Below are 25216 nucleotides of genomic sequence, written 5' to 3' on the forward strand. Positions count from 1 at the left end.
TTTTTTTTTTTTTCAGTACTGGGGATTGAGCTCAGGACTTTTGCAGAGTTACATCCTCAGTCGTTTTTATTTATTTATTTTTTATTTTGAAACAGAATCTTCCTACATCGCTGAATTGCCCAGGCTGGGTTTCAACTTGGGATGTCCTGCCTCAGCCTTCCTGAGTGTTGAGATTACATGGTGTGCCCATGCCTGGCTAGGGTCTGCCTTTCTGAACCAAGTTTCAACCAGAAAGAAAAGGAGATTTCTGAGAACAACACCTCCCTGCACACATACCCCAACACTCTCTGTCTCTCTCTCTCTCTCTCTCTCTCTCTCTCTCTCTCTCTCTCTCCCTCTCTCTCTCAGTCATAGCTTATGAAATAAAAAAGTTAGAAAATCCTTGGTACTAGTACAAACAACGAACCTTTTAAAGGATTCCCAAGTCTTTGGTCGTTGAAAAGCTCTAATGTACTGTGAGGTTCCCAAACAACACATGGCAGGGGGAGCAGGGTATGGGCAGAGCCTTTAAACACGGTTCAGTTCCTCACTTTCCATTTTCTGTTAGCCCCTGTGCTAGTACAGGAGAGAGGCCCCAGTATGGCTCTTGCCGGGCTTAGACACAGTCGGTAAGACAGCCTAGTCTATCAGCCTCCTGACAATACCTAAACTAGCACTTAACAGCATTGTTTTGCTCCCATTAAGTTTATTTTATAAATTCCTATTCTTGCAAGCAAGGGACAGTGTTTTCCATTTATGGTGCTAATATAAATGCTCTGTTTGAAAATACGAGTGTTAGAGTCTTTTTTAGACATGAAGTCTCATTTAAAGTAAAAATAACTGGTATTGACACAGTGCTTACGATGTGTCGGCCTTATAAGACAAATCTCACCTACATGATGTTAACTGTTATTATCCCTAATTTAGAGATGAAGAAACTGAGGCACAGAAAGATTAATAACCTATCCAAATAGTAACAGCAGGGCTGAGATTTGCCCTAGAGTTCTGGCCACAGAAGTCATGTCCTAACCATGCAGACTGATCTACAAGCTAGTTATTTTCTCTCTTTTAGACTCTAGTCTCCCTTGTGGGTGTAATGTGGTATCGTAGTGTGGTTTTGATTTGCATCTTGCGAGTGATTAACAATGTTAAGCACCTTTTAATGTACTTGTTGGCCACTCCTAAATGTTCTTTGTAATGATGTCTATTAAATCTTTAGTTTATTTACAAAATTGCATTAGTCTTTTTCTTATTGAGTTTGAGGAGTTTTTATTTTCTTTTTCTTTTTTTTTTTTTTTTTTTTTTTTTGAGACAAGATCTCACTGTGTAGGCTGACCTCAAACTTGAATTTGCAGTGATTTTCTTGCCTCAGTCTCTTCAGTGCTCAGGTTATATACCACTTTACCCAGCTAGTTTGGGGTCTTTCGTATACAGTTTGCAAACATTTTTTCTCACTCTGTTGGCTGCCTTTGCACTTTCTTGCTAGGGTCTTTTAAAGCACAAAAGTTTTTGATTTTAAGCCCAGTTCACTTATCATTTTTCTTTTGGTTGATTAAGTGATCAAATCTGAGAAATTACTGCTTCATCTGAGGCCACAAAGATTTATACCTATTCTTCTAAGAATTTTATATTAATACTTGCATTTTGGTCTTTGAGCCATCTTGAGTTAATTTTTGAATATAGGATGAAGTAGGAATCCATAGTCACCCTTATGTGTGTCAATAACTATTATTCAGCACATTTGTCGGCTTGAGATTCTTCCCCTTTGATTTGCCTTGGTAGGGAGTGAGGATGTAGCTCAGTAGTAGAGCACTTGGCCTAGCATACCCAACACCAGGCAGTCAATCCTCAGTGCCACAAAAATAAACAAAACAGAAGATAAATGAATTACTCACAAGGGAGACTAGAGTCTAAAAGAGAGAAAATAACAAGCATTGAAAAATAGATGGAGATATTGGAATCCTTACACACTGACGATGGAAAAGTAAAATGGTGAAACCACCATGGTTTGGTGGCTCTTCAAAATAATCATAAAATTACTACATGGTCCAGCAATTCTACACCTAAGTAAATGCTCAAGAGAATTGAAAAACTTGTACACAAATGTTCATAGAAATATATTCGTAACAGCAAAAAACAGAAACAACCTAAATGCCCATTAACCTTAACTGGATTAAATGAAAGTAGTTTTCCACCCTAAAACGAATCAAATACTGACATACACTATAACACAAATGAATCTTAAAAATATACTAAATGGTAGATGCAAAATACCACTTATATATGAGTCCATTTGTGTGAATTGGCCAAATAAGCAAACCCATAAAGACAAAAAATCGATTTGTGGTTGCGGAGGACTGGCAGGAGGGAAGAAATTCAGTTTCTTTTGGCATTATGAAATTATTCTGGATTTAGGTAATGGTGCTGATTATATAGCCATACAAATGTACTAAAAACCAATGAACTGTACAGCTTAAAAGGGTTTTATATCTCAATAAAAAATAATTGGATTGGAAAAATATTTTACATAGTATGCTGCTATTATGTAGTAAGAATTTATGATTATGTGTTGAATCCAAAACATCATCAAAATTTATGACTGGATTCTAAGTACTTTTCTCTCTCTCTCTCTCTCTCTCTCTCTGAGATTGTATCTAAGTTGTGCTCCTGCCTCTGCACTCTAGTAGCTGGGATTACAGATGTTCACCATCACACTCAGCTCCTAAAAACCTTTTTAGGTAGTCTGTATTTCCTTAATGTGCTACCTACACAGTAATAATTATTTAAAAGCCTTTCAGTGTGTTAGAGGGGGACATATTAAAAACTCCCTGTTTGCAGGGCCTGCACCAGGGACAGGCAGTTGGGATGCTCTGGTGATGTTTCCATCCTCAGTGCTGTCACCCAGAAACCAGCAAGGTAGTGCTCACAGGGGCAGGGACAACACCTCCAGGCAGCACAGGCCCAGGCCAGCCTCTTCTGGAGTAACGCCCTAGGCTGCATAAGGTAAAACTGGCTGGCTAGGAACAGGTTGCCTGAGGAGCTCTCTCCAAGCTGCCAGGATGGAAGAGGCCCTTCCCAAACGGCTGCTGCTGTGGACACAGCGAGTCACTCTAGACTCATACTGGGCAGACTCATACTGGGCAGCAGCCCCCATGCAAGTCTCTGCTCAAATCATTCCACCCCTCACCAAGACCAAAGCCTTCAGAGCTGCGGTGACCACCGAAACTGAGGTACTACAGGCCCAAGCTTCAGGGTCAGGAACTTCAGCTCAGCGCCAGAACTGATAGCCCTTACTCAAGCACTAAGATGGGGACAAAATAAATCACAAATATGTATACAGATAGTCGGTATGCTTTTGCTACCATCCATGTTCACAGGGCCATTTATCAGGAAAGAGGATTATTAACCTCAGCAGAAACAAAGATCGAGAATGTCCCCAAGATTTTAGACCTCCTGGCTGTCATTTGGTTGCCTGGAAGGGGTGCCATTATGCACTGGTTGGACCACCAATGAGAAGACGCTCCAATAGCTCATGAAAACGCCCTCACTGATAAGACAGCCAGGGGTGGCACTAAAACCAGCCTATAATGCTCCTCCCAGCTCTCCTGCCACCAGTGCTACCCAAGCTGTGTTATTCAGGTTCAGATTTGAGACTAGCCAAGCGCTTAGAGACCCAACTCTCCAGAAGGCTGGCAGACCTTACTGGATGGGCAAATTCTCATCCCAGAATCCTTAGGCCCCTAAGCTCATCCAGGAGGCCTATCAGGTCACCCACTTAGGAGGAACCAAATTAGCCAAGTTATTCTGAGGACATTATTTCATCCCCAAATTATCTTGCCTTACTAAACAGGTCAGCCAAGAATGCCCACAGTGCTTTCAGGTGAACCCTAAGTTTGTTCCCACTGATATTTGAAAGAGACAGTGAGGACTTACCCCTGGAGACCACTGGGAGATGGACTTTACTGAAATGGGCCCAGGAAGAGGGGAGCATAAAGATCTCTTAGTTCTCATAGACCTATTCACGGGATGGACTGAAGGTTTTGCCACTCAGACTGAATCGGCTCTTATAGTAGCTAAGAAACTCCTCTATGAGATAGTGCCTCGATTCAGTTTGCCCACCTCCCCTGGGGCCAACAATACCCTAGCTTTCATAGCTCAGATCACTGAAAATTTAACTGCAGCTTTAGAAACCCGGTCTCAAAGTTCAGGTCAAGTAGAGAGAATGTACAGACCATAAGAAAAACTTTCAAAACTAGCTCTTGAAACTGGCAAAAACTGGTAAGTCTCCTTCCTTTTGCCCTTCTGTGTGTGCAATGTACCCCCTACCTCCAATGCATTACTCCTTTTGAGGCCACGTACGGCTGACCACCTCACTTTGATTCCCCATTTTCAAGTGATAAACTGACTGCTGTCACTAACAGGGAACTTGTTAAGTCCTTACAGGCTCTCCAGCCCTTCTTGCACTTGACCCACTGCTTGTCACGGGGCCGCCAGGCTGTTCCCAAAAGACACGATGATCCTCTAGCAGCCTAACTTGGCGATCAAATCTACATCAGGAGATGGCCCACATTCCTAGGCGCCCAATGGGAAGGACTCTATACAGTTACTTTGAGTCACCACAGCCATTAATATCACCAGAAAGAGCCACTGGATTCATCACTCCCGCTTCAAGCCTGCAGGACCAGAGACTCCAGCTAAATGGTCTACCAAAAAGTGTCCTGACGCTTTAAAAGTCAAGCTCCAAAGATGTGGGCCCTAAATCTGTTTATGTGTAAAATCGTCCTTATTCCATCCATTTCCACAAAAGACCATTGCCCTGTAGCTTGTATGTGGGTTATGACTAGAACTTCAGGTGGAGTAACCCTAGCCTCTACCAGAAGCCTTGGGAATCCCCTCCTTAATGTCGCCCTCTGTTAATCATGGGGTGGGCTGCCACAAATAATCCTGAATGCATTGGCCTTGCCTCAGTCACCTGGATTCCCCCAGCCAGGGCATTTGGATCACCAGGATAAGCTGGGTTTTTCTCATCAGAGCCAAATATCCCCTTCTATTTGTGTCCAGCAATCTCTAAAGTAGATGGATGCTCTACTAGTTCTGGGCCAAACCTGCACCATTATTATTATTGTCACCAAACTGCTTGGGTGGTGAAACTGCAGTCCGCTGGTTGAACAGTGACCCTATCTGTCAGCTAGATTGACTCCCATAAGGGCTACATTTTACTTTGGTCTAAGCAATAGGAGATTCTTCTTGGAATGGAGAAAAACTTGGAGCATTCACCTCTATATCACGGGGCGGGATTCCGGCTCACTCTTTACCACCCAGAGAAAACCAGGAAGTACTCTGATCTAGCCAAACTCTATGGGCCCTCTCAGTGGGCTCGCCTTGCCACCAAAGGGGTTTCCCACTCGAGCGGTTATCTCCACCACAAATTCCCCTCTTCCTCATCTGTCCCCAGAAGATCTCTTCACGCCCCAACACAGTTGCAACCTGTCTTCCAATCTCTGGAACCGATGTTTAAATTACTTAATAGTTAATCCTCCAACATTACTTAAGACTGTTGGCTATGCTTAAATCCTGAACCCCGCTATTACCCGAGATTTGCTGCAAACACTACTGTTAGGACCAACAATCAAACTCAAGATTGTAAACACCTCAAACCTTGATTCTGGGCCTTCATGCTGGTGGGGGCAGGGACCTAAGTCCCTCAATTTGGGAAACATTCAGGGCTCTGCACTTTATATTCAGTCTGTAAATTTCCCCTCGAAGTGCTCCACATTTCAAATCAATTGTAATTCAACTGTATATGTACAAAATGTCTCTAACCCCCTCAACTAACATTTAGTCTGCCCTCTTTGGTTTGCCCGTACCAACAGCCTCACCCCTTGCACTCATTTTTCTGTCTTCACTGGACCTAACCCTGAACTACAGAGTTAGGTCTTAACTCACATTCTTCGCCAAGTGTACTGGTGTTCTGGAGAAGGAGATAGGGAACATATGGGGTTGCCCAACCTCACGAGAAGTAAAAGGGCCCCAGTCCTAATTCCCATCCTTTTGGGATTAGGAATAGCCAGTTCCACAGTACTAGGAGCCACAGCCCTTATAGTAAGAAGCCAAAATTACCAGATACTAAGCAAAGAAATAGACCATGATCTGGGCACACTTGAACAAAATGTTCATCCCCTAGAGGAGTCTCTAAACTCCCTGGCTGATGTGGTCCTCCAGAACTGGAGAGGTCTAGACCTCCTAGTCTTAAAACAGGGAGGTGTATGCCCAGCTCTTGATGAATCTTGGTGTTTTTATACCAACCATTCAAGAGTTATTAAGCATAGTCTTAGCTCAGAAAACACCTAGATGATAGGGAAAATGAGCCATCACCAACAGAGCTGTATGAAAATTTGTTCTCTACCACTCCATGGCTGACCACTTTACTCTCAGCTCTGGCAGGACCCTTGGTTCTCCTCCTACTGGCCTCCTATTGGCCCCTGCATGACAAATTGTTTAATGAGTTGTTTCCAAGGCAGAGTCCAATCTATTAAATTAATGGTTATACGTGCCCAATATTAGGATTTGCAAAATTTAGATGAGAAAGATGACCAAGAAATCAAGGATTTGATTCATGTACTCAAACCAGTGGGGAATGTTGTAGCCTGGCATAACTAATGCCATCTTGTGCCCTATATTTGAACCAGAAGAGTGAAAAATTACTTAGAGTTCAAATCTTATGAGAAAAGCAGAATGAGCTGCACCCACAAGAGAAACATTAACCTGCTCAACAAAGAAGCAGGATACAAGTGTCAACCAAAATTAATGTAAGATTCTAGCTAAATTGTTTCCCACAGGATGTCTTACTTTGCAGTTTTTTACTTTAAATGCCTTGTGACCCTTTAGTTTACCACCACTCGTTGGGACTCTGAAACAGGGGTCTATGCAAGTGGTCACTGAGCTCAGCGAATAAAGTTCTAAATTTATCAATTAGGCTTCTTGGATTCCTATATTGTTTATGAACCCACTTCAGAGCTTATCTTTTAGAACTTGGCATGCTGTGAGAACTAAGCATTGAAATATGAATGGTATTAGTACCCTCTTCAAAGACACCCCTCACCCCTCCACAGCAAGAAGACAGCCACCTCGGAAGTGGGCTCTTAAAACACACTAGATCTGTGGGAGCCTCGATCTTGGACTTTCAGCCTCCAAACCATGAGAATTTATAAAACACTTAGCCTATGCTATTTCGCTATAGCAGGCTGAATAGACTAAGCCCATCAGTCACCCAGGAAATAATCCAGCTCCTCCAGCCTACCCTCCCTCTCTGACGCCTTGCTATGATTCTGCCCTTGTCTCCCCGCACCCCCACTGCTTCTAGAATCCCCTTTATTTTCTCAACTCTTCTGTTCCAGCCTCCAGCTTACAGATCTCACTTCAACAAACAAAATATTCTGCCAGCCATCTTTGGAAAATGATTCCTCAACCATCCATCATCAATTAACCTGCAGCCAGGACAACTTCGTGTTCCTCTTCTAAGGAGAAGAGGGCACCTCCATGTCTGCTGGGATCTGAAAAACCAAATGGACGCTATGTTTCAGCCTTGCCTATCCTCATCAGGTGACTGGTACAGGTTTAAACTTTAAAACAATGCACCATAGCCCTAAATCTCCATTCAAGTGCTCATAAGACTTCATACAAACAAACAGACCCCCCAAGAACAGGAAACATGTTTTGTGGGTCATCCTGATAGAAGACAGACAGGTATGGGGGGGGGTGGCTCAGTGGTAGAGCACATGCCTAACCTGTCCAAGCTCCTAGGTTCCACCCCAGCCTTTCATCACAGATCCAGCCTCAGATCAGAAAGACTGGCCATCCTGAGGGTTAGGGAGGACTAGGAGGCTCGGAGATGGTACCTAAAGCTCCCAGCCTGGCACATAGAAAGGGTCCCTGAGCCCCAGGTATACCCTAGTGAGTCTCAGTTGTGCCACATAGTGAACTTCATCTGGGGCCCCAATTTTAAAATCTTCAAACACTCAGGTGCAGAAAAACTAGGTTCACAAGGGCAGATTTTGTGTCACCTGCAAAACCCTCACCAGCTGGTATTTGCTCACCAGATCTCCTGGAGAGGCCCATGGGTGGCTACCAGTTTCTGTTGAATGTTTCAAAGCAAATGTTGCTGGCTGTCATAGTCCCACATGTGTCAGATGTCTGCAATTGTGTTGAGCAGTAGTTTTTAGGGCTCAGTGATTTGCTCAAGCAGAATGCTTTGCTGCTAGGAGGAGTTGATTTAATACTATGTTGCAATGAGAAAAATGGAAATTCAGAGAGGGCTGGGTAGCCTGCCCAGGATCACACTATGAGTCAGGGCTGGGCTGGAGCCACAGCTGGGATAATCCCTTCTCTGTGTTTACGTCACCCACTCATTCATCTCATTCATTCACTCACACAACAGTCACTTTTTCCTTTCCTTTTTTGAGGTGTGGAGGATGTAGGACCCAGAGTGTTCACACTGAGCTAAATCCTCTGCCCATTATAAATTTTTTTTCTTATTTTGAGATAGGTTCTCACTAAATTGTTAAATTGCTCATGGTGGGATCACCTTTATAATCCTCCTGCCTCAGCCACCCAGAGTGCTAGACTTACAGATGTGCACCACCACAGCTTCCTTACATGCAAAAGTTACACAGCACCCACTAGGTGGCAGGAACTGTGCTTGGTGCTAGGGACAAAATGCTGACACAACAAGGCTTGTAAACAAATAAGCAAATGATGAGTCTTGACAGAGGGGTCAAGAGAAGGTTGCCTAGAGGAGGGACAGGTCTCCAAGGAAGGGTAAAGAATCTTGCCCCTTAATGATGTGAAAGAACCTATTATGGAAAAGAGCTAAAAGAAGGGTATTTCCAGCCCAAGGAACTGCAGAAACACCAAAGTTTGTGCAACTCAAAGCCACCTAGCACAGCTGTGGTGGCTGTGGTTAGTGACTGACGCTGGGAGAGGACCCAGTGAGGTCAGGAAAAGCAGGGTGGGTGGCCTTGGGGAGGAGTTTGAATTTGCTCTGATTGTGGCAGGAAGCCACCAAAAGACTCAGGCAAAAGAGAGAGGTGCTCTGGTTCTGAATTCTAGAAGAAGCACCTCTACTCTGTGGTGCCAGAGCTTCCCCTTCCCAACTTCCCAGAGCTCCTCCGTGACTCCTCAACGCCATCTGACATCAGTACTAGAATGAGATGCATTCCCTGGTGCATCCCACCTCCACCCATGCCAGTGGAGCCCTGACTTTCTGTTAAGGCCTTAATGTGCCCCCACCCTGCTCCCAATGTGTATGTTGGACTCCTAACCCTAATGTGTGGTACGAAGATCTGGGGGCTTTGGGAGGTGATTAGGTCATGAATTGCCCTCAGGATCAATGACCTTATAAGAGAGCCACTGAGACCTCTCTCACCCTCTGTCTGCCATATGAGCTACAAGAAGAAACCCACACTCACACCCGGAATGGGCATTCCCTGGGCACTGAATCTGCCTGCATCCTGGTCTGGAACCTCCCAGCCTCCCTAACTGTGGGAAGCTTACTAGGCTATGGCACTTCATTATGGCAGCGTATGAACAGACCAAGACATTGCCCTTGCCCATTCTCCATCATTAGGGTTGCAGAGAAAAGCCACACCCAGCAGACAGCCAGGCAAGCAGTCTGCCAATCAGTGTCACTCAACTTGGTACTTCCGATGCAAACCTGACAACCTCCAGGCCCTGGGGGTTTCCGAAAAATGTCTCTTGGCCCCAGAAGAGGAAGTGGTAGCTGACACACACCCTTCCCCTGTGGCTGCTGACTGCTGGGTGAGAAGTTCCTGGGACACAAGACAGACCAAGTCTGGCCTGGTATTTCACAGGTTCCAGGCATGGGTCAAGGCTGGGCAGGAAAGCTGGCAAGTGTCCAGGCCCAAGTCAGGGAGCAGAGGGGAGGGGCTGCCCAGAGTCACGCTGTGAGAGCACCCAACTCCACGTCATGCTGCCTGCCTCTGTGTGATAGAGATGAAGGAGACATTATAGCAACACCCAGGGCAACCCAGCCCACAGGAGGGACACCATGCACGGCACCTCCCTGACACTCTCTCCCTCCCAGAAACAGAAACAGACTGTCATATATGGAGATGTTCATGACAGCCATGGTATAGCAGAGTAATGGGATTGGGTGATCATCTCAATAAAGAAAGTCAACAGGTAAACAGGTACATTAGAGAGTCCCATGCAAAAAGGCAAACTAAAGATTTTAGAATAACAACAGTTCATACAGAGCAGAACACCGCTGTTCTGACCCTTGCATATCCTGACTTACCTTACGCCTCCCAATGGCCTATGAGGTTGCTGTAGCAGTGAATAAAAGCAAAAGCTCCACACTAGTTATGAAAGAAAAGACTGATGTGACTGAGTAACTTAAAGCTGGCAGCTTCTATTCATCACAAGAGCCCATTAAGTGAGAAAAAATTCAAAGCCCAGGAGCAGAAATGGATGCTGAGAAGCACACAGTCCCAAGCAAGAACACAAAGAATGCTTACAAACCAATAAAAAATAATTCAGTAAGAAGATGAGCAATGGACTTGAACAGATACTTCACTGCAGAAAAACTGAAGAAGGAAATAAGCCCCTGAACAGGTGCTTAACGTGATTCGTCTTTAGGGAAATGAAGAGACTGTACACCTACTGCAACGTCTACAGTACAAAACACTGAGCATGCCGAGAGTGGGTGAGAAGGCCGAGCACCCGGAGTCTCACAGCTGCTGGTGGGAATGCAGAATGTCACAGGCTTGCTGGAAAATGGCTTGGCTTAATCTAGGATGGCTGAAACTATTCAAACTTGGAAACCAGATAATTTCATCTGGGCAAAATCACATGGAGCTGGGTATGGCAGCACACATCTATAATCACAGCATCTAGGAGGCTGTGACAGGAGGATCACAAATTAGAACCCAGTTTGTGTAGCTTACTGACCTAGTGAGATTTTGTCTCAAAACAAAAAATAGAAAAGGCTTGGGGATGTGGTTCAATGTGAAGGTTCTGGGTTCAATTTCTTAGAAACTCCTCCAAATCACATAGACTTGGATAAACGTATAATATAACCAGCAGCATTGATCATCATGGCCATACTAGAAACAACAGAAAAATACATCAACAGACCAAAAAACAACAAAGGATAAATAATAATGTATTCAAATAATACAGTAACATAACTACATATTTAAAGTCCACACGCAATCAGTAAATCACACACACACAGATGCTGAGTGAAAGAACCAAAAACACCAAAAATACAAGCAGTATATATGGCTCAATTTACACAGAGCTCAAAAATAAAGAAAAATGGGACTGGGTATCAGCAGCACAGCACCTGCCTGGCAAGCGCAAGGTCTTGAGTTCGATTCCAAGTACCAAAATCAAAAAAAAAAGTAAAATTAAATGCAAGTATTTAGGATCTATTCATGGAAGGCGATTTGTAAAGCTAGGAGATAACCCCCATCATAAAGGGAGCTGTCACCACCTCTGCTGGGAAGGCACATGCTGGACTTCTGGGAAGGGGTGGCAAGGTCCTGTTTTTTATCCTGTCCAGCCTCTTGCCCATAAGGTCACAAATACTGGTGGCCATGGGTCACCATTTGGCTTCCCTGGTACTTTCTGTCACTGTGGCACAGCCCTGCACAGATGGAATTCTGAGGTCACCCCATGGCCTTCTATGCCAGGCTCTATGCCCCACCAGCTCTGTGCTTCATGCCTCAGTTTCCTGTTAGTGAGACATCACAGCCCCCATCGCGCCTAGCTAGCAGGACACAATAACACATGTTATCGTACATATGGATGTATCCCCCAAATTCACTGTTTAAAGTTTGGTGAAAAAATTTCATAATGGTAGAGCATAGTGATTGGGTCATGAGGGTGGGTGGAGTGGGTCCTGGGGTGGACAGAGTCTTCATAAATGAATTAATGCCACTCCTATGCAGTGAGTTAGCTGTGAAGACACTAGGTCCCTTCCTCCCCTCTGTTTTGCCACCCTACTACTTGCTACCAAGGCAGGAAGGTCCTTCCTCAAAGACTGCCACAGTGTCCCTGGACCTCTTAGCTTCCAGAACTGTGAGCCAACTAAACTTCTCTTCTTTATCATGTACTCAGTCTGCTCTTCTGTCCCAGCAACAGAAAAGGATTGAAAAATAGAGCCCTGGGAGGAGCTATTTGAACACTAAGGTGGTCCAGTTCTCAAAAGGGCAACAAGACTGCTGGGAAGTGAGGCCAAGCTAGACTCCCTCCTGAGTGTGGACAGCCAGCCCTGCACCGCCCTCCTCCACCCTGTTGGCTGCTGAAGAAGACCGCAGAGCTCGCATACCATCTTTCAGCAGCCAATGGGCTGAGCGATCAGGAGCAGTCACACAGCCCGTTTCCTGTTTTCAAATAGGGAACTTGGCAAAGCGGCAGCCTCTCCACCACTTGCTTGAACTTGGAACAGAGAGACAAAAGGGACATGTGACCATCTCCTGGATCCCCAGAACGCACAGGGACTAAAGACTTCAGGTCAGTGTTAGATCCCAAGATCAGCTGGCCTCTACCCACTGTGTCTCTGTTGCCGTCTCCTGTGACCCTCTCTCTGTACCCATTCCAGGCTGGGCGGGACAGAAGGGAGTAGATGACAGCCTCTGTGTAGAGGCCCTAAGCTTACTTAGCACGTTGGTATAGCAGGCAGGGAACCCCCACACCGCTAACCTTGTCCCCTCAATTCCTTCTGGACACTTGTACAACCCATTTCAGTCCTGGGGAATAAGTCACTAGGTCTGAGTTTCTCAAAAAGTGAGATCAGTGACACTGCATCAACCTAGCAGGGACCCCAGGGGGACCTGTACAAAATGTAGACTCCAGGGCCCACCCAAGACCAGCTAACTGGCACTCTGGCCTTGAGCACGGGGAAATCTGCTTTTAGGAAAGCCCCAGCATCCCACCCCATCCCAAAAGGAGATTCTGTTGCACAGACACACTGGGAAGCCCCTGCCCTTGAGGGTTGCTCAGGTGGGCATCTAAGTATCCTGTAATATCTAGCCAAGTGAGGCCCCCACGCCAACAATACCAACATTTGCAGTGTTTTGTTGTCACCTAGGAACTTTTGCTACCAAGGCCACAGACAAGAGAAGGCCTCAGGATCCCTGTGTAGCCTTTTGTTTTTTGTTTTTGGCACTGGGGATTAAACTCACAACCTCAGTGCTAAGCAAGCTAGCAGGTAATCCACATGCTCTTTTATGTGCCAGGCAGACACTTATGCTGCTGAGCTAAACCCCTGGTCCCACTGTGTAGCTTTTGCCAAAGAACATTTAGAATAGCAGGATGGCTGCCTCGTTCCACAGATGGGAAACTTAAGCCTAGAGGTGGACAGGAAGTTTCTCAGGATCCTAAGAATGCAGCAATGTATGATTGTTTCCCTTCCATTTCTCTTTAAATGGGTGATTCCCAGTCAATCTCCCGAGAGAAAACTCAAGGCAGCTGGCATTGGCTACTAGACTTGATTTTTATTCCAAACTCTGGTTTCCCAGGTCTTTACTGGAACATCCTACCAAAGTATCATTTCTGGGGACTTAAAGCTTCTCCAGGAAAGCAGCACCTTGCTTCTGACCTGACACTGACTGCCAGATCAGCAAAGCAGAGCTGGAAGAGCTGGGACCAGGGATGCTAATGTCATTCCCTATTTCACATTTTACAGATGAGTGGACTGAGGCAGGTGTAGAGGGCTGTCACAGGAAACACGGCCCCCACAAAATCCCAGCCACCAAGAGTCTATTAGATAAAAGAGCATGTGGATTATCTCCTAGCTTGCTTAGCCAAAAATAGGGGACCATCCTTAGCCATCCATCATCTATCAGAAGATCAGGGCTTAAAGCCCCACTTTGCCCATGAGGAAATGGAGGCCTTGCCTAACCTACTGAGTTAGATGGAAGGCTGTGGCTCCTGACTTCTGGGAGACAAAGAAGTGTGCAAGCTACACATGCTCAAGTATGTGGAGCCCTGAGCCAGTCAGGCCCCCATCCTGTGCCTCCATCTACCCATCTGTAGCAGGAGGGGGTGGATGGGAGGTCCAGAGGCCACCTAGAGAACCCTCAGGGTTCCTTTGACCTGGCGTAGCCAGAGCTGACACTAAGGTAAGGGCTGTGGGCTGTGCTAACGGCCCCCTTCCTAGTTTCAGTGCACTGGAAAAGGCTCTTGTCTCAGGCAGGAACACAGGAGGGGACACTGCTGCTGCACTCCCCTCAAGGACACTGTCAGCTAGAGGTTCAGCTCAGGGACTGGAAGCCAAGAGTCCAGAGTTCAAGTGGCCACATTCGCATGGGTTCCACATGCAGCTCTACCGGATTCTGACAAGTATCGGGAGGTCACTGGGCTTCCTTATTCCAAATCTCTTCTCCCCCACAGAGCCCCGGCTACTTGCTCTAGGGGATGTTTCCATCCCCCTTTCTTTTAACCCGAGGATAGCTGTCATTCTGTCCCAGGTCACACTGCAGTTTAGAGTCACTTATTCTGCAAGTGCTTGTCACAGCATTTGATCCGAATAACAGGGACAGGCACACAGTGCCTGGTGTGTGGGGGGCTGAGCTGATTGATGTGTTACAGTGGCTGCTGACTTAAATCTGCACCCCAGCCTTGAAAGGCGGGTTCTGCTATTGCACCCATTTTCTAGGGAGAAATTGAAATATGTGCCGGCCACCAGGTCATCGTGTCTACTTGCCGTGATCACTGGACCCCTGCTGCCCACCCTCCCAACTTGTCCCCATGTAGGAGGATTCAGCAGCAGGTCTACCTAGGTCTCTGTCCTGGTAACACATTTGAGGTCTTGCTCTTGGGGAACTCTGGCTCTCGGCTCCTTTATTACAAAGTGGAGATAAAAACAGTCCTTACCATGAGTAGTAGTCAGATTCAGTGAGGGACTATGTGGAACTTGGGGTACACAGCGAGCCTGTCATGAATATTTGGAACAAATTCTGCTTTGGACTCCCTGATCAGCTACATGTTTCTGGGCTGGACATCCATTTCCTCCTCTGTTCTTTGTGGGGAATACTAGATCCAGTCAGATAGGGGGTGTGAAGAAGTAAATAATATGAAGTAGGAACAATGAGTTGTCAGTAGGTGCTTGCTTAAAAATAGATAGAAAAACAGACACACAGTAAGATAACATTGAATACTGGGACACTGATCTGGCCAAGTCCACATCTTTCTCCCACGTATTTACTAAAGCCACTATCTTCATTAAAATGACCTCACTTAAAACCCACAGCAATGTGACAGCAACAGTGTGACAAGGGTCTGCATCACCTTGAAGGGTCTATGCCACCCTGGCACCATCTGCCCAACTGAGGGGCAGACCTGGATTTGACCCAGCAGAGTGCCAATGGGCACACAGCCCCTGTGGGGACCCCAGGGCCCCACACAAGTGAGCACTCACTACTTTTCCCTGTGCTCCTAGCAGCCTAGGATCATGGCAAGAGCTGAGCATCCTGGGAGCCCTGGCTCGCCGACCCAGTGTGCAGCAAGGACCAAACGGGAAGTACCTGCCATGGGCCCAGACCTCCCACATCCAGGACCAGAAGGACACCTAGGTAGGCTTGAGGCCTGGGGCTTGGGAAGGGAACACAGATTCAAGCACATGTAAAGTATGAACAGGACTCACTTCAGGGGCTGCGTCAAGCCAGCTGAGTAGCTCTCTTAACTGGATCGTACCCAAGTGGGCCTTGAGCTGGGAGATGACCCAGGGAAGCAAGGCAGGGAACAGGGACACCAGGGGAAAAGGGTAGGAGGCTTCTATAGGGATCAGTGATCAGATGACTGGGGTCAGTAACCAAGGCTTAGTCCCAAAAAGGGTCTCTGGATGTACATGGAGAATGTCTCAGAGTTGTCACATCTGAGAGAGGTTATTATCTACTAGAGCTGTCTCACATCAGCTGAGGGAGGATCCTAAGCATGCTGCTGAACCTCAGAGGCTCTCAGGTCCAAAATCCTAGTTCCTTCTCTTAGAAACCCAGCAGCACCATCCAGAGTGAGTCTAAGAGGCCCTCGCCCAGAACAGACGGCACTACTGTGGTGCCATTCCTTTTACCATCACTTGAGATGGATCTGGTGACCAACTTCTATGTTCCACACAAGGAAACTGGAGCAAATGAAACCCTACTGGCCCTCAAGATCCACAGGGGAACATCCCTGAAAAGTTAGAAATGCAAAATAAAGTCTAAAAGAACAAGCTGGCAGGCTCCTGATCAAATGCCAAGGGTAACTGGTTTGGGTAGACACAGGCTTTTGAGGCTCAATAAATGCACAATTACGATAAACATTAGGGAAAGAGTCTAAGCGTCCTCAGAATTCTCAGGTGCACAGGGCTTAAGGGAGATTTAAGGAACACTGTGTCGGGGAAAGGGAGGGTGGGATTCAAAGCAGAGAAGTAGCATGCAGGAGAAAAAGCAGGCTGTGTAGGAGGTTCCAGAGAGGCCAGCCAGGCCGAGACCAGAACATGACATCTTACAGCTCTGGTCCCTGCACTCTCTTGTGCTCCAGAGGACCCAGCAGAAGCCCTGTCTGTGTTACAGGGTTCACAGAAGTAGACAAGCCAGGAACGTAGGGTTTCACAACAGCCAGTCTGCAGGCAGGAAGTAAATGATGTGGTTAACAGAGCTGTATTTTACAACCTAGAACTAGGCAAGGCAAACAGGCTGGGCAGTGGGGGATTCAACCAGGAAGGGCTGGAATGGGAGGTGGGGATAGCTAGTGCTCTTCAGGAGTTCTGAGAACATCAGACCCAGCCACATTCACAAGGCCTTGCTTCTAAAGTGCACTGACCCACCCCGTATGAGTCCCTAAAAGCGCTGTTCTTCCAGATGGCCCCAGTGGCGCGAGCTCCAACTCTAACATGACCACGCGGGAGCTGCAGGAGTACTGGCGAGGCGAGAAGGGCCACTGGAAGCCCATCAAGCTGCTCTTTGAGATTGCTTCGGCTCGCATCGAGCAGAGGAGGATCTCCAAGTTTGTGGTGAGCCAGGAGAGGAAATGAGGGAACCCCTTTCACTACCTCTCCCAGCCCTGGGCAAGTCCTGCAGAACCTCCACTTTCTTAACTGTAAAATGGATGGAAGACACTTCTAACTCACAGCATTCTTCCAGGGGCCATAACTGAAGAGTTAGGTTTTGTGCTCAGCCCTGTGGTAGTCCCATGACAGTTAGAAACATGCTAGTCACAGTTCCAGATCCCCAAAAGTCAACAGATCAGTGTAATCCCCCTATGGGACGTTAGTCACCTATGTCTCTTTTCCACCAATTTCACCATATCTTGCTTACTTAATTTTATGTTTCAACTGGCTTATTTTCTAAAAACATTAAACATATTTGAATGAAAGACCAGTATCAGGCAGAGAATGGTGGCACATGCCTGTAATCTCAGCACTCTGAAAGGCTGAATCGGGAGAATCACAAGTTTGAGTCCAGCCTGGGCAATTTAACAAGACCCTGTCTCAAAATAAAAATTAAAAACCCTGTATTCAACCCCAGGAAGCTGATAGAAAGAAAGAAAAAAAAAAAAAAAGAAGGAAAGTAAAGACCAGTATCACATGCCATTTAAAAAGTAATTGTAAATATAAGTAAATATACAGAGAAAGCTAAGCACTGTTAACAAAATTCTAGCTGACTGGCATGGCTGTGGGAGCTCTGGCTTGGGGGCTGCTGTCTGTTGGGTTGGAACTTCAGCCTGTGTTAGGGAAATAGTAAGTGCCACATTCCACCCAGGAGAATGACAAGAGTTCTTCCATGTAGTTTCAGCATTAAGGTTGAGGATCAGTTCATTTGATCCTTTCCTAGAGAATGAAAGAAGAACTTTCCCTATCCTTGATTTATGCACAAGAAAACTGAGGCTCCGAAAGGTTAAATTCCCATCTAAGGCCACACAGCTAGATCATAGTGGGGCTGGCATTACAACCCATGCAGTCAGGCTCCAGAGTCTATGTCCTTAAGAGAAATGAAACGGAATCATATTCGAAGTAGATCTTTGCTACTATGATGCTATACTGTGCCTGGGACTATTTCCTCCTGCCCAGAAAGCATAGCTCTAATTCAAGCTTCCCAGTTCAGAACACAAACGCCCAATGCTAATGATGTAAGGCAAGAAGGTCCCTGCATGGACTTATTCCTGAGCTTTTCCCTCCCCAGATGTCTCATGTGTCTAGATTTTTTTTTCCAGGGTCGACTCTTGTCATAGGTCACCTTTACAGTTTGGTCAATGTAATGTCAATTAAAACAGAACTGCAAGGTGCACAAAGTGACACTTGTCTGCAATCCCAGCACTCTGAGAGGCTGAGGCAGGAGGATCACAAGTTCACTTTGCAATTTAGTGAACGCCTGTCTCAAAAATACAGAAAAATAAAATAGGGCTAGATATGTAGCTCAGTGTGAAGGCCCTAGGTTCAATCTCATATTGAAAGAAGAAGGCAGTGGTCGGGTAGAATTGCGGGCTAGGGCTGTAGCTTGGGAAATGTCACCTAAGCTGCAACGAAAGGGTGTCTCTCTCGCCACAGATGTACCAGATCGTGGTCATCCAGACAGGCAGCTTTGACAGCAACAAAGCTGTCCTGGAACGGCGCTACTCGGACTTTGAGAAGCTGCAGAAAAGCCTGCTGAAAATTTACCGGGAGGAGATCGAGGACGTGGTCTTCCCCGGGAAGCGCCTGACCGGGAACTTCACGGAGGAGATGATCGGCGAGCGCAGGCTGGCGCTCCGGGAGTACCTGCGGCTGCTCTATGCCATCCGCGCCGTGCGCCGCTCGCGCGAGCTCCTGGACTTCCTTACAGGCCCCGAGCTGCGCGAGGCCTTCGGCTGCCTGCGCGCCGGCCAGTACGCGCGCGCCCTGGACACGCTGCTCCGCGTGGTGCCGCTGCTGGAGCGGCTCACGGCGCACAGCCCCGCCACCCTGGTCCCCGCGCTCTGCGCCATCCTCGTGTGCTACCGCGACCTGGAGCGGCCTGCCGAAGCCTTCGCGGCCGGCGAGAGGGCCCTGCGGTGTCTGCATGCTCGGGAGAGCCACCGCTACTACGTCCCGCTGCTGGAGGCCATGGTGCGCCTGGCCTACTCGCTAGGCAAGGACTTCGCGACGCTGCAGGGGAGGCTGGAGGAGAGCCAGCTCCGCTGGCCCAGCCACCGGGGCTTCTCGCTCAAGGAGCTCACCGTGCAGGAATACCTATCCTCCTGAGGGCTGGTCACCATTGCGGTGGGCTGTTTGGGGCTTGGTTTAAGGAGAGGGGAACATTGGGTGATTTTGGATCGCCCCTGCTCTGATCTGCCATTGAACAGAGGGCCTGCCTGTATGTCATGCGCCCTGGGGGGCAGCTCAGTTTATCTCAAAACCACAAGCCCCATGGTGACAATTCTGGAGAGTAATGAGTACCTTTCTGGGGTTTTACAGAGAGTGGCAGGAGAAGTTTACATCCAAATCAAGATGTAGCTCAATCCGTGTCCCGGAAAAGCATGTCTCCAGCCATGCCGGGTCTTTCCTCTGCTCTTATTATTTCAGTTTTGCTTATAAGTAGTTTCACCCAGTTAGTGTGGTAGTGCATGCCCGTAATCGTACCACTCTGGGAGGCTGAGGCAGGAGGATCATGAATTTCAGGCCAGCGTGGGCTACACCGTGAGACCCATTGCAATAAATAAATAATTCCATTCATTATCCTAATACTCTAGTACTTCCCTCTTAGCATATAAACAGACTCCATTTAGCAAATCAAGAGCTCACCTATTAACCTCAAATCTCCCAGGTGGAGGCCATGTGTTATCCTTTGAAGGAAGGAGGACAGAAAGCAACAGTGCCATAGGGTTCTCCAACAGTTGTCTTTAGCCAGGGGAGTGGATCGTGATATCCTGGCTAGGGTTCGGTGACACAGAGCCCAGGGATGCACTTTTACTCACGAGACAGCTGGCTCCTTGCATGGTTTTCCTGGAGGGAAGAGGATTGAGATCTTCCATGAGATTCAGTCCTCAAAGACTCTCCTCCTTTTGAGGGCTGTATTCCTTTTACCTCTCTGATGGGTTGGGTCCACCGTGAAAAAGAATGCAGCACCAACCCCAGCAGGAAGAGGACTCTAGACAAGCGGGCTGTGTCAATGCTGCAGGCCATTTTGGGCCCATTGTGTGTTTGAGGCTGGAAGCCCCTGAAAACCTAAAGCACCTGACTGAGCTCCTCGGGGTATAACTTGGAAATGGGAATGTGGGGCTCTACTTTTGTCTGTGCGGTAGTCTAGTCCAGGGAGAAAGCCGAGGTAGCAGTGTGGAAAGCGTTTAGAAAACTGTACTGGAATCTGTTCAACAATGACACTGTGTGGTGACCTCCTGGAGGAGGACCCCAGTTTCAATTTACTCCTAGAAAAGGATCCTTAAAGTGGGAGAGACTAGATTGCTTGAAAACCTGAGATCGTGGAAAATTATGTTGTACCATGGAAAAATAAAAGCTGTAAGTCCATTTGTGATGGTGAAACATTATTTCATCATATCTAAAATGTTGTCAAATGTGAAGTGCACCAAATATTTCCTGAGAAGAAAAAAATTCCCAACATGGGGAGTTTGATAAGAAATTCTAGCCAAAAGCTGGAAGACCAAAGAGTCAGACAGTGTAACAGAATAAACCTGCTGCTATGACAAATCTTGTGTTGAAATTTAATACCCAGGGTGAGGAATTGGAGGGTGGAAACCTAATCTGACTGTGGTGTTCAGGGACAGCATTCTTGACCTCAAAAGAAAAGAATGAGACACCCAAGCTAGCACGATTGATCTCACCTTGTGATACCCAGCACTGCCTTGGGATTCTGCTGTCCTCACCTCATTAGGTGCACCTCATTAGATTTCTCACCTCCAGAACTATGAGCTGAATAAACCTTTATTCTTCAGAAGTTACCCAGTCTGGGGTATTCAGTCATATCAACAGAAAACAGACTAAGACATTTGCTTTGTAAACAGAGACAGTGAGGACATCTGCATGAATCAGTCTTGGTACTCAACAGAGGATGGGAAATCTCTGAGAGTTTGGCCTGCAAGCCAGTGCTCGCCCACATTTGGGGGCCGAGTATACACATCATGGCCCAAAATAACTCAAGCAGAATGGTTGTGTTGAAGTGGTTTCAGATGGCGATGTACCTAGCACTGCAAATGCAAATTCTTCAAAAGGAAGTCAACACAGATCTAGGTCAACAAAAATGTAAGTTACTAAAAGGTAAAAAAAATTATATGCATCTCAAAATCACATATTTATGGTGCATATGTGTGTGTGGTGTGTACACAGAAAGAAAATACATGTAGAGGGTAGAAAGGACCTACAAGATCATAAAGGGGAGCTCCCCACCAGGCCCCCTGAACAAGGGCTGGCTTCCCACGAGTGTGAAGCTAATATACTTATTTTAACTTCCTGAGAAGAATCTGGCCACCAAGGGCAGCTTGGGGACCCCAGGTCCCCTCTTCCTTATGGCACTCAGTGCTGCCCTCCCCATTTCTTCCAACAGCCACAGTCCTTGAGTCCACTATATTACTGCTGGCCTCACGCACTGGGTCTTCATCCATAGCAGTTGTCCAATAGCCTGGGATGCCACCATGGCCATCTCCTCCTGGAACCAGTCATTTGTTGCAGGAGTCAGAGACCCACTCATTTGTTGGGTTCCTGAAGTCCCCTCTTCGAGGAATCCTTCCTTGTGGCCTGCCACAATCCCACTGAGGTACCCAATTCTCAGTTGGCCTGAAGTCCTCCCACTGCATCTGTATAACTCAGCCCTTGTCTCCGGGTTCTTTGGTGGGGGTGGCAGTTGGGATGGGACCAGATCTCTCCCCTTGCTTTCCCAAAGATGGGTCCACAGGAGAGATGAGGAGCACCTGCTCCTGCTCTTCAGGATGAGGCCTGGGTACCAGCAGCACCAGCCTGCCTGGTGATTGGAAGAAATGCAGAACCTCAGGTCCACCCTAGATCTGCTGAATCAGAATCTGCATTTTAACAAGATCACCCCCAGCCCAGGGAGGTGATTCCTGTCTGCAGACCTACAAGTTTGAGAAGGCCTCAGGTGGACTGATTTGAGGACACTTTGAAGAAAACCAACCCAGAGCCCAGGCAGGCTGCTGTCCTGGATCCCTTGCATACAGGTGCCCCAGCCCAACACCTCAGGAGTACTAAGTGACAAAACCATGCCATCCTCGCAACCCTGGCCATGAGCTTGCTTTGGGCACTCAGCCTCCAATACTCCCCCTATGGATGGGGCTAGGCATCCTCGGGAGGCCAGTGGTCAGCAGAGCTGGCAGGCATATCACACCACTGCCCACTGCAGCCCTGCTGGGACCACTGGAGACAAACACACTGAGGGACTAAAGGACTAAGTGATTCACCCAGGATCACACAGCTATCAATTGGTAGAGCAGGAAATTAGGCTTGGGCCCATTTGACACCTCACTGAGGGCCACAGTGGAGGAGGAGAGAGAAGGGGATATATATGTCCCAGGTCCTCAAGACCATCTCACTCATCTCCATTCTCAGATAAGGGAAACTGAGGTCTAGTGCAGTGATTTGCTCTAGGTCACAGAGGGAGACAGGGACAGCACCATGACCAGATCAAGGGTGTCCATGTCAAGTTGATGTGCTCTGATAGGGTGCAAATCCCAGGGAACCCTTGCGGGGTCACCCAGCTGGACTTGGGCACGCAGAATCAGTGTCCAGGCCTAGGCAGGGCTACCAGTGGCCTAGTTTCCTGACTCTAGGCCACCAGCTCAGCTCTGGTGGACTCTGGTCCCCAGCCCTCATTCCCTAGCTATGAGTCTGCTTTGGTGCAGCTAAGTTAGTGCAGGCACCCCCTATCAGCAGGGGCTGGGGGGCTCCCAATGTGTCCCTCGTGACCATGCCAGAGGCTCAGGAGCTGACCTTGCTGAGCTGATCCTCCAAATGCTGCTTTTTCCGGCACCTTCTTGCTTAGTCATATACCTGCCCCTTCCCTTTGGGACCAAATAATGTCACTACCTGTTTTGTCATCTACTTGTTAATTTCCTTTTACTGGCTCCTTTTACTCATGCAAATTCACTTGAAAAAGGAACTTCCTATTATTATCCTAAACAGAAACTCAAAACCATGCTATAATCAGAAGGGAGCTATGAAAATAAACTCAGTGAACTATGCTGTGGTTATTACCCCAGTAGGCCTCTGTCTTTTAGGGTTTTTTGCTTTTTATTTCTAGTGCTCCGGATGAAACCCAAAACCGCGGCCATGTTAGGCAGGTGCTCTATGGCTGAGTTACCCCTCCCGACCGGATAGTCCTCTGTTAAAAGACAGAGAAATACAGGCAGGCAGAAACAGAAAGCCGCAAGTGCAGAGCCCTGGTCTCCACCAGCCCAGGTTTCTCTTTGGTTTCCTCAGGAAGACTGAAAAATACTGACATGTGGTCCTGTATCCAGCGTCATCACAGACCCACTGATCTTACCCAAGCATCCCTACCTGCCTCTACTTGTCCCCAACCCTGGTTTCCGATCCCCAAAGTCCTTGCCTGGCCTGCTGGCTCCTGAGCTCCCTAAGGTTTGGACCTGACACCCCATTTGGAAGGTGAATCCAATGCTCGGGGCTCCTGACTTCAGACTGGTATTTACCAGGTAACAGGGCAGACCCAGGAGTGTTCTGATTGGTCACAGCCTGCACCTTCAAATGTCATCTGGTGGTGTCACGCCATCTAGCTGTGCCACTTGTAAAAGCAAGAGGCCTGCACTGAGCCACCAAAGCCAGCCATCACCTGAGCAAGCCTTTGATTGCATTCTTCCCAGGCCTGGTGACAGCTGAGGGTATAGCAGTGATCAGGACAAACCCAGTCTCTGCCTCATAGAGGTATATAGGGTATAGTATGTAGTATATAGATGATCAGAAAACATCCACAGAGCATGCAGAAGCCGGGACAAAAGGGTAGAGCTCAGCCAGTGGCCTGGGGTGGCTTTCTCAGAACAGGAGCTATTCCAGGGAGTCACCCCATGCAAGAGGGTCCACTTTGGCATGCAAGGAGGGAGGGCTCAGGCGGAGGGAACACTGCAACTCAGCCCTCAGGCTGGAACCTCCTCTGATCCCCTGGATCCTCAGTGTATGTCTGCCAAGCATGCCCTCACCCTGACACATCACTCCAGCTGTGCCACTCAGGGAATGAGTTGAGGGGACCAACATGTCAAAGCCTGGCACAGTACAGCTAGGCTGCTCCCCATTGCTGGTGACTGGCTCACTAAAGAGGAAAGGACATCCAGATTCTTGAGTCACAAGCAGTGAAACTCCCAGTTAACCTGGCAGGGAAGTAAGATGGTGTCTGTGTAGTCAGATCTAGACCAGCTTCCAGCCAGGCTGGATCCAAGGACTCGGATTTTGCCATCCGAGGCTCTCTCGCTTCTGCTTTCCCTACCTCTGAGTTCTGCTTTTCTTTGCTCGCCTTCTCCCTTCATGTGGACAAGCTGGCTGCAGGATCACATGCACACTCCCTTCTTAGCAACCCCAGCAGTCTCCTGTGCCCAGGGTTCTTGTGAGGGGATGGCAGTGCCTTGGCCCTGAAGGGCACAACCACAATTAGTGAGCAGCCATGAACAGAAGTAGTTCTCGAGCATATTGTTTTGTGATCTGCTTTTTAAATTAAAACTATATACCATGAGCATTTCCCTATATCAGACAATATTCTTGCACACTATTTTTAGAGGTTGCACTGTATTTAGCACAGATGTTGTTATGGTGTAGATCTGGGTTGTGCCCCAAAAGCTTCATGTGTTTGGAAGGTGAGTGGACACAGGGCACTGGATTAGTCTTCTGAAGTCCACAGCTGACTTGGCATTAGGAGGGGGGCCTGAGTAGAGGTTGCTATTGGGGGCGTGGCCTGAAAGGTTTAGCTCCTCCCCTCCCTTCTTTCTCTGCTTCCTGGCCTCCATGATGTGAGTAGCTTTGCTCTGCACCTGGCCCTTCTACAGCACCATTTAGGCATTAAAATCTGCCAATCAGGGGCTGAAGCTTCTCAAACTGAAGCAAATTAAACTCTAGTTAAATTGAAGAGGTCAAAATTTGAACTGACGACAGCAACGTAAGATGCTATGCTTATTTTAACCATACTCAGTAATATTGTACATTTTCCTTATTTCAGACAATACTCCAGCAAGTACCATAAACCATACAGCTTTTTCTATTTGCACACTCTTATCTAATAGTAGCATTTCTGAATTTCTAAATTCTTGT

The 25216-nt window shown here is 47.4% G+C and overlaps 1 protein-coding gene across 3 annotated transcripts; it reads left to right on the forward strand.

Annotated features, from left to right (window-relative positions):
* The first annotated feature begins 12348 nt into the window (after positions 1-12348).
* Snx20 (sorting nexin 20) lies at positions 12349-20647 on the forward strand. 3 transcript variants are annotated; one of them, XM_013141264.3, is made up of 4 exons: positions 12349-12516; positions 15449-15578; positions 16848-16999; positions 18533-20647. In XM_013141264.3, the coding sequence occupies exons 2-4, from the start codon at positions 15458-15460 to the stop codon at positions 19202-19204; spliced, it is 945 nt and encodes a 314-aa protein (XP_012996718.1). In that variant the 5' UTR covers positions 12349-12516; positions 15449-15457; the 3' UTR covers positions 19205-20647. The 3 variants fall into 3 exon arrangements, with proteins under 3 accessions (XP_012996718.1, XP_012996719.1, XP_063103208.1); XM_013141265.3 differs by having other exon boundaries at positions 12360-12516; positions 15446-15578; XM_063247138.1 differs by lacking the exon at positions 15449-15578 and having other exon boundaries at positions 12361-12516.
* Positions 20648-25216: the final 4569 nt, after the last annotated feature.

This window comes from Cavia porcellus, unplaced genomic scaffold (assembly GCF_034190915.1).
Source record: "Cavia porcellus strain 051 isolate PalLab524CR breed Dunkin Hartley unplaced genomic scaffold, mCavPor4.1 scaffold_4, whole genome shotgun sequence".
Taxonomy (NCBI): Eukaryota; Metazoa; Chordata; class Mammalia; order Rodentia; family Caviidae; genus Cavia; species Cavia porcellus.